Source organism: Anoplophora glabripennis, unplaced genomic scaffold (assembly GCF_000390285.2).
Source record: "Anoplophora glabripennis isolate ALB-LARVAE unplaced genomic scaffold, Agla_2.0 scaffold493, whole genome shotgun sequence".
NCBI classification, from domain to species: domain Eukaryota; kingdom Metazoa; phylum Arthropoda; class Insecta; order Coleoptera; family Cerambycidae; genus Anoplophora; species Anoplophora glabripennis.
Window position 1 is genome coordinate 389212 of NW_019416669.1, and position 9340 is coordinate 398551.

Here is a 9340-nt window from a genome sequence, read left to right on the forward strand (position 1 = left end):
GGCAACCAATAATTCACGGTTGGTAAGATCAAATGAAAATCCTAAAACCTCAGTCCAGTGGTTACTTGTAATTAAATAAATTTGTTTTTTTGTTGAAATATTTTTAACTTTATTAAAAGGAGAAAACTATCAAAAAATTGAAGTTAGCAAATTTGATTCAGTTGTGACGTTCTCTTTGTTTCTACAATATCGTTTATTTAAGGCCAATGATTTAGCTTACCTCGGTTATTACCAGTGGCGGCTGGTGTGGGGGGGGGAGCTCTGGGATGCCACCCCCTTATGAATTATCGTAGAAAAAAAAATTTTATTTAGTTTACGTTATCTAGAAAATTAAATAGGTTAGCCTTATAAAATACATTGAAAAGAAAATGTTAAATTTATAATGTGCAGTCAATTTATTTTGACTTGCAAAATTAATTTAAAATACACAGAATACGTGGGCTCATCCAGCTCGCAACTAAATCTGTAAAATGTTTACAGCGGTGGTTATGGTTACCGTCACGCATCAGTGAAAGACGGATTGGGAGTAGCGCATATTTAAGGAGAGAACACATTAGGCCGTAGCGGTCCTGTCGCATTGCAGTCCGTTCTGAACTGAGCTGATCGCGGTCTTTTTTAGTAAGGAACGCATTAGGCAGTCGCGGTCCCGTTGCATTGCGGACCGCTCTGGACTGAGTTGATCAGTCTTTTATTACAAAGTCAGTCGCATTTGACAATTGCACACACTCCTTTAAATAGTTGCAGTATTGTTTTAGTAGTGAAAATGGGTTCTATGGAAGATGTTTTTATCGGCGGAAAAACATATTTAGGGGTGAAATCCACTCTCGCCCCCAAAAACAGTTTTTTTTAAATATCTGGGGTTCTAATCAATATTTTGGAAAGAAACAAAGTGGAAATTACTTCGTATAAAAAACAAATGTTTCACAAGTGAGTCCGTGTTTGGGGGTTGGTACCCTTATTTTTTATTTAAGAAAAACTATAATTTTCAAACATCTTTTATATATACAAAATTTATATATAAAAAGTTTTTACTTTTTCTTTAATCATACGAATAATTTTTTCTATTTGCCTAAAGCGGATTTAAACGGATGCAAACTACCCCTCATGTTCACCCCCAGAAACAGTATTTCCGTGATATCTCGGGTTCTAATCTATATTTTGGAATGAAATAAAGTGGAAATTACTTCTTATAAAAAAGCAGATGTTTCACAAGTGATTCCGTGTTTGGGGGTTGCAATCCTTATTTTTTATTTCGGAAAAAATGTATGTAACAAAATGGAAATTATTTCTATTGAACAGAACCAATGATTCACAAGCAATCTTGTCTGTAATTTGTATTTTTGTGAAAATTTATAAAAATAAGAAATAAGTATAATTTTACCATCTACAAACCGGGGGATGCAATCCCTAATGTTCAATGGACTGTGAATCGTCCTATTTAGAAGAGGCCGTTTTTCATTTTGCTTAAACAAAAAAAATTTGCTAGGGCCAATAGAGGACAGCGTCTACTTGACTTCGTTTTTATTTGGATGCTCGTTATTTTAATCTTTAAATATTATTAGGAAATCGTTGGGTATTATCTGTTTTTTTAAATAGTTTTATAAGAGAGTAACTGAAATATGTGGATTTTGAAAACTGAGGGCAAGACGTTACAAAACTGAAATTTATAGATCAGAAGAGTCCTGGTGCTTCGCTCCAACATGTACAACTGTCGCACTCCTCGCAGCATTTATCTAGGCCCTTACCGTATAGCTCGGCCCGTGGCTTATGTCGTGGCAACATAAACTTGCACTAATGCATTCCTTACTAAAAAAGACCGCGATCAGCTCAGCCCAGAACAGACCGCAATGCAACGGGACCGCTACCGCTTAATGTGTTCTCTCCTTAAATATGCGCTACTCCCAATCCGTCTTTCACTGCTGCGTGACAGTAACCATGACCACCGCTGTAAACACTTTACACAGATTTAGGTCCTTTACTATACAGTTTGGGCTTAGTTCGCCCGTAACGCAATAATAGCTATTCACCGCTTTCTTTTCTTATTAAACGTAATTTGTTTACGTGTGGTGTAAAATTTTGTTACCTATGTATTGTTTCTTGTTTTTTAAAAGATTGTAAAAGTTCAAATTAGACTGTAAGTTTATTTCGGACAAAAGCAGAAGAACTGACTTTGGGAACCAAAAAATATCCAAAATATATGTTTAGTAGTGCCTGAAAAAAAAAAGATTCAATACATCGAACAAATACTTTTGACTTTTGTTAAAAAATACTTTATTTGTAATGTAACACTATAAATACAAATACATATTACAAATGGAGTTCTAAAAACTGAATATGCCTAGATGTGCGTAAGCGAGAGTCTTAGGAGTTGGTAGCAGCTTTGATAATGGTAGCGAGCAAATCCGGATCTTCCTGCTGCTGCCCGATCCACCACATGCACAGTGCGTTTTCGTATTGAACGGAATGCCGAGAATGATGGAGGGGATCCATGGCGTGATGCTGGCCTGAAGCCGTCGCCAGTATCGGCCGGTAAGGGTGTAAGCTCACCCCGTTACAGCAATCGCTGTGCAAGGACATCTGAAAAACGGGCCGTCGCTTAGAAGTGGACATTTCGAAATGAGGGTAACATTTACCAATAGCTGAGAATGAGGAAAAATGTCACTGTTCCTCTACTGGTCTCGAGAATATTTTAAATTTTTCAAATTTGAATAAATTTTATTTTAAGTGATTTTGTTAGGAAGGAATAAATAAATTTATTTATCCTGGCTTTAAATCCTGGGTCACGAAACGGTGACACACTATTACATCCTGTAAATATCGCTAACTTATTACAAACCTCAATTCAGAAGTTGCTGTACAAGACTCAAAATTAACACCATTCCATGCCCAAAACCGTCGCTATTTGTTTACTTATATAAACACAATTATTTTATTTATTCCAATGTCTCTCTTCAATAATACGTAAATTTAAGAACTAGGTATTTGATATTACATACTCTAATTTATCGCTCCTAATAACCCTATCGACGTTTTTCTGTATTTTCCAATTTTCATATAACTTAAATATATTTTATACAAGTAGTCCAACCAAACTACACTTGGAGAAAAAAAAAGTGGAAATGGTAAGGGGCTCATAATAAACGAAAAAAAATAAATGCGTGAGCAGGGGCGGCGGAGGATTGATTTGGGGGGTTGAAAAGTTGTGAAAAATTGTATCATTGGGATTTCTGGTGAATACAAAGTATTAACTGCAAAGTCTACTGTTCACGCGAAACCTGGCTTTCTGGCTTTATTTGAAAACGAATTTTAAAATAAATTGCATATTTACATTGCCACTTTTTTCGCTCTATCCAATGGCGTCAACATTTTTGTATGCAACGTTTCGTCTTCGAGGGGCCATCATCAGATTAATTTTTTTAAATATGTCGCTGCTATTTTTATGACAAAATCTAGTCATTTTTAATTCTGAATTACTTAGATGATATTACTATTGTAATCGTTTAAAAAGGTTTTTAACTATCATTTAAAATTTTTCTTGATTACGGCTCTGAATGTTTTCAAAATATCAAAATAAAGTGTTACAAATCGGAAAAAATTAATATCTCGGAAGCTTCTTGATTTTTTTATCTAAAAAAAATTTGAGGTTATTTAAGACGCAAAAAGGTATACTTTCACCAAGTTTCGTTAAAATTCAATTATTTTTGTGGAAATGAGAAATAAAAAACGAAAAATCAGAAAAAAAACTGTTTTTTGCATTGTTCTCGGAAATTTTGAGGTTATCTTAAAAAGAGATCTTTACAAAAGTTGTAGATTTTTGCATGATCTATGACTTTAGTATTCGATACTTTTTTGTCTGACGTCAACTTTCGCCAGAAATCCCAATGATACAATTTTCACAACTTTTCAACCCCCCAAATCAACCCTCCGCCGCCCCTTCTCACGTCCTTATTTTTATTTTCATTTATTATAAGCCCCTTATAAAAGTCCAGGTTACAATTTTCTTTTTTTTCCCTCTAAATGAGTTATTTCGATCGGTCTAAGGAGCTTTTGTAGCAATAAGTGAAAAATATTCTTTTTACAGCAATGGAATGACTTTAATTTTCAGAAACATACAAACATGCAACATTCAGACAAATTTTCCATTCTCCACATATTTTTAATGATTTTAGTCAGACTCGCACACTGTAAAAGTCAATTTTGAATTTAGTTTTCTGTTATTATGCAAGGTGTAACTCTAAGTGGGGGTATTTTTAAGCTTAAGAACTCTCGTCAGTGTTGCCGGTTCTTATTTTTTTTTAAACCAACTGTGTGAAACTAACAGAGTAGCGGAAAAGGAAACTGCAATAAAAAATAATTTCGTAAAAGGAGATTGCTTTTATATGACGTTGCAATGTGTTATTTTAAAGTCACCACTGTTTTAAATATTAATGCGGACAAGGCGCGAAAATATGTTTTAAAACAATAATTTTGCTATTTTATGAAATGTACCTGCATAATATGAAATAAATATAAACACTAATGTGATAAATTTAAAATATTGTTTTCAAACATTTCTAGTCTTTATCAAAAAGTATTTGGTACTATTTTAAAGCAGTGTTTAGTTTGTGTACCTCAATGTCAACAACCTCTGACACTGACTTAGTTTGGATCAGCGGTATTCAATCTGTGTTCCGCAGAACCCTGGGGTTCCGCACAACCTCTATGGGCATTCTGCGACTCAGTCAAAAATTTCAAATTTTATTATCGATAATTACAAAATTCAAAAAAATTTATACACGCGTATAAGTCGCTATAAGAACTTTGTCTATTAATGGAAGTGCAAGTAAGTCGGCTTATAATGTATAAGCTGGCGCAGCATTCTTGGCGTTGATTATGTCGCCATTCCCTTGATTTTTGGCTAGAGATTTATAATATCCTGGAATTGCTGACCAGGCAATTAATTATTAATGCCTTTTGCAACTACGTACCTGTGCGAAAAATCATTTTCCACGTACGTAGCGACAAAAACAAAGTATCGCGATGCGCTTAATGCAGAATTTGAAATGAGATTGCAACTTACGACAATAGCTGATTTTAACATGTAAAAATATTCAAGCACTTCCCTTTGATTATATTTAAGTATTTTTTTTTTAATTACTCAATAAATATTTACTTTAAACTTTAAAATCTTTAATTTTTACTAAGTGGAATATTTATTTTGTTAATCGTAGTATGTGAGGCAGTCTACGCCAAATCGACCACTGATAACCCTGACCTTTCGATTTGGCTGAAACTTTTTTGTTTTCCACCCCATTGAAAACCTCTGAGAATTTTTTCAATTATTTTCACCCAACTCAAAAAAGTTATGAATTTTTGAAAAAGTAGCTTTTCTTTAAGTAACCATAACTTTTTCAAAATGTTTGTTTTTGAAAAAAAAAAAAATAGATCAAAATTATCTCTACCTATCTTTACTTTTTTTTTTTTAATTTTTCGAAAAAAAAAAAAAAAATTTTTCGATGATTACCATTTTTGAACATTTTTTTTTTCTTATAAAAAACTGACATTTTTTATAAATCCTCAAATTTTTTTCATATTATTATTATTATTATTTTTATAGAATCCCAAAATTGAAAAAATTTACTCTACGCAGCGATTGATGACAATTTCAAAAAGTCAAAAGAGGATGGTTTCAAAATGATTTATTTGAGTTCAAATGCGTTGCACGTCTTTTTTTAAAGCCCACTGTTCGTCCAAAAATGGACCAAATAACAACTTTTTTTTCATTTTCTTTGTTTTTGGATTTAGTTTTCGAAAAAAAATACAAAAAAATTATTCAAAACGATTTTCTATTTTTTTCTTAACCTTTTCAAAAAAAATCGAAATTTTTTTCATGTTTGTCACTCAATTATTTCATTCATATATATTTTTTCTATTTTGGGATTCTACATATATTTTCAAAATGGTGTGAAATAAGCTAAATTTGAAAAAAAATATTTTTTCAATCGATAAAAAAATAGAAAACGAAAAAACTTAAAAAATTTGAGGATTTATAAAAAATGTCAGTTTTTTATAAGAAAAAATTAAAATTTTTCAAAAATATAATTATCGAGAAATTTTCGTTTTTTTTTTCGAAAACTGAAAAAAACAAGATAATTTTCTATTTTTTTTTTTCAAAAAGTACATTTAAAAACAAAAATTTTGAAAAAAAAAGCGTCCCAATACCTCAATTTTTGAAAAAGTTGTGGTTATTTGTTAAAATTATCATAGAACTTGCGTCAAACCGATGGTTTGAGGATAATCAACGAATTGATCTGATAGTCAGCAAACCGTTTGAAATAGCTTTGAAATTCTGCAAGAACGTGGAACTATCAGAGTTTGAAATTGACGCTGCATGAACGCTAAATTCCATTTGTGCATGTTCCTGACAGTCACAGAAACAAACGTATAGCGTTCTCAATTTAGTGACGGTACACCATGTTTGTCTGTGTTCGTTGTTAAATTTCTGTGTATATTGTTCAAGGAATATGAGATTTGACGACAATACATGCTGTGTTACTTTCCAAAGGTCAAATGCAGCTTCCCTATAAATAAGACCCCAATTCAAAGTTACACCTTGTAAAAGGTGTTTTTCGAACTCGAGTCACAATTTCAGAAGATTGTTTCTTGGATTACTTTAGACCTGAAAAATCTGAGGAATGACCAGAGCGCTTAGACGTAAAACATAAAATTACCACCGTAATGGGTAGTTTGTTATTTCGGTGTGTAAATAGGGAACACAGTAATGGGGCCTGTAGAGTTTGTATCACCGGCCGAGGCTCACGTTTCATTTAGTGCATATTTTTGTGTCCTTTAAGCATTCATACGGGCGACTACATCCAAAGAAATGACTGTTAGAGCTAGAGTTTCTGTGTTGAAAGTGAAATGCATAAAAGAAATCGACTCTTACAGCTGCTGTACTGGGTATTTTTATTATATGACCTAATTTGTATGCTCAGTGTGTTCAATATTTCGTTGTAAGTGACTGATAATGTACAATTTCGACTATTTCTTCATCTTTTGTGGAAATAACATCTGGAGTTAAACGTATTTATCTAATTTCCAAAATACCCAGTACTAAAATTCTGGCGTATCTTTCAATATCTTAGTAATTGGTACAGAATTCAGTAAATTATTGCTTTAATTAATTATGAATAAAATGATTTCTTTAAACTTTAGCAGCCTGTAGGCACCCTTAGGTCATTAAAGTTTTTTGGTCTAAAATAAGCTAAAGAACAACCTCTTGAAATTATAATAGAGAACACCCTGTATAATTAAAATACAGAAAACGATAAAAACAAAGAAGGAAACTCAAAACTGAAAAAAATATGATGTCACGTTGAAAGGTCGAGTATAATAAAATAACGAAGATTTTTAAAAAGCAGCACAATTTCGAAATTGTATCACCACACACGCAGAAAAACGCAAAATATCTTCAGCCACGCAACGCTCATTGCTCAATCGTAAATCAAACTTACCTGCATGTGTACAGACGGATAGGTCTGTTCTGTGACATTCCACACTTGTACTTTACCATCGGTCCCGCCAGACACCAACCACTTTCCGTCCACGGACAGATCTATACTGATCTTTTGGTTCGTGTTAACCTCTCTAGGGACGCAGAACATGGGCCTGCCCGGTACCTTAAAAAAGCACAATATTAGAGATATTATTTACTCGACACGAAGGAAGATTTCCTTTGAAAAAACAATGATGGCATGGGCTTTCTTACTCGCAGATCCCAGCAGATTATCTCCTTGTCTTTTCGGGCACCGCTGTACAGACGGAATCCGTCAAGTGAGAAGGCCATGGAGGTGATGCCACCCTTGTGACCGCTGAGTTTGCAGAGGTGACGGAAGGTGCCGTCGCTTTGGGAGACTAGTTCGATTGTGTTCTTCCACGTACCTAAAAGGAGAAAATATACACTGTTATTGCAAAGAATTATTATTATAAATTGCGAAAGAGTTACCACTATGCAAAATATCCAATGCTCCGCAATAGATTTCTTCAAACCGTAATAGAACTAGAGTACTTAATAATTTTTCAGGTTGTTATAATTGTTAGAATAAACATACCTATAGCCACGACGCCAGGCTGGGCTTGGCTGGTGACTAAACAAGAAGCCTGATGTGACGTCGGGTACTCAACGTATTCTCTACCGGGCCGACCAGTTCTAAAAATTTTAACATTCTTCTTATAGCCACAAAATATACTCTGACCGTCTGCTGAAAAAGTTACACTCATAGCGGCCTCCACTTCATCCACGTTGTTGTAGCCTCTGTAAGTGCAACGCAAGTCCCCACTGAAGGCGTCCCATAAGTGTATCGGGCCCCCGTGCCCACTAGAGAGCCAACTGAAAATAAATTAATTATTGGCAAGCTGTAAATATATACTCAAGGATCGTACCAACAAGTAGCAGGATTGCCACTGTTCATTCCTGGATACCAACAGTAGTCGTAGATCAGTCCAGATTCTGGAACACTAACGGCTGGCTGCAAGGGAACTATGGGTCTGCTCGTCATAACGCTTTCACCAGTGTATAGATCTGCAGGCAGTTCCATAACATGCATGCCAGCTCCTCGAACAATAGTAAGTAAACAGGTACCATCGGGAGACCATTTGCATCCTCGAAGGTAATGTTGATCGTCATAGTTCGGCCATTGGGATCTGGCCAATTCTAAGGCAGAATTTTCAAAATTGTACTCTGCATACTGAAAAGTAGCCGTATAAGGAACATAAGCCGATTCCACAGTTGCTTCACTCATATTGTTTTTGTACACCTTAAAGCTAAATCCACAAACACTCAGAATAGTTTATAACCGCAAATTTAATTAATCTCTTTTCTGGTACTCTTTAGTTTTTTTATACCATAAAACAATTTTTTATCCATAAAAACGCAAATAATGTCAACGATTTTTGTTTTAACGAGAGGACATGCACGGGAAAAGATTGAAGTCACAGAACAATGAACATCCCTAATTGGAATGATCGGAAGGTAGGCACCTCTGAACACAAAAAATATAGATTGGAATAAATTTAGATCCTTCAATCATCGCTTACAGAATTTCGATCAAAATAGGTTATGGAGGGTAATACTTCTACCCTTTATACTCTATAAAACAGAACCTAAGTTATTGAATATTGTTTATAAGCTATAGATCAGTGTCCCATAAGTACGCCAATTTATATTTTTTTACTAATATGTCCGAATAGTGGAAATAAGGTCCGTTTATTTATATTTTCAATTATAATTAGGTCAACTTTATTATTTTTGTCACTTTTTCCATTTTGTTTTATAAATTGATATTTTATATCAAATTTGTAA

General features: G+C 33.9%; 1 protein-coding gene across 2 annotated transcripts; it reads right to left on the bottom strand.

Moving 5' to 3' along the window:
- Nucleotides 1–2254: 2254 nt before the first annotated feature.
- Nucleotides 2255–8976, bottom strand: LOC108909658 (telomerase Cajal body protein 1). Of its 2 annotated transcripts, none has more exons than XM_018714049.1 (5): nucleotides 8422–8976; nucleotides 8091–8368; nucleotides 7748–7920; nucleotides 7494–7658; nucleotides 2255–2577 (listed from the first exon to the last, which is right to left on the bottom strand). In XM_018714049.1, the coding sequence occupies exons 1-5, from the start codon at nucleotides 8778–8780 to the stop codon at nucleotides 2362–2364; spliced, it is 1191 nt and encodes a 396-aa protein (XP_018569565.1). In that variant the 5' UTR covers nucleotides 8781–8976; the 3' UTR covers nucleotides 2255–2361. The 2 variants fall into 2 exon arrangements, with proteins under 2 accessions (XP_018569565.1, XP_018569566.1); XM_018714050.1 differs by lacking the exon at nucleotides 2255–2577 and adding an exon at nucleotides 2640–2808.
- Between the last annotated feature and the right edge of the window lie 364 nt (nucleotides 8977–9340).

What these genes read in the sequence shown, in the direction of transcription:
- LOC108909658 (XM_018714049.1), bottom strand. Translation starts at nt 8,780, where the DNA reads ATGAGTGAAGCAACTGTGGAATCGGCTTATGTTCCTTATACGGCTACT. An exon ending in GCCTGGCGTCGTGGCTATAG is followed by an intron (nt 7,921 to 8,090) that starts GTATGTTTATTC and finishes TTCTCCTTTTAG; the next exon opens with GTACGTGGAAGAACACAATC. An exon ending in ATCCGTCTGTACACATGCAG is followed by an intron (nt 2,578 to 7,493) that starts GTAAGTTTGATT and finishes CCCGTTTTTCAG; the next exon opens with ATGTCCTTGCACAGCGATTG.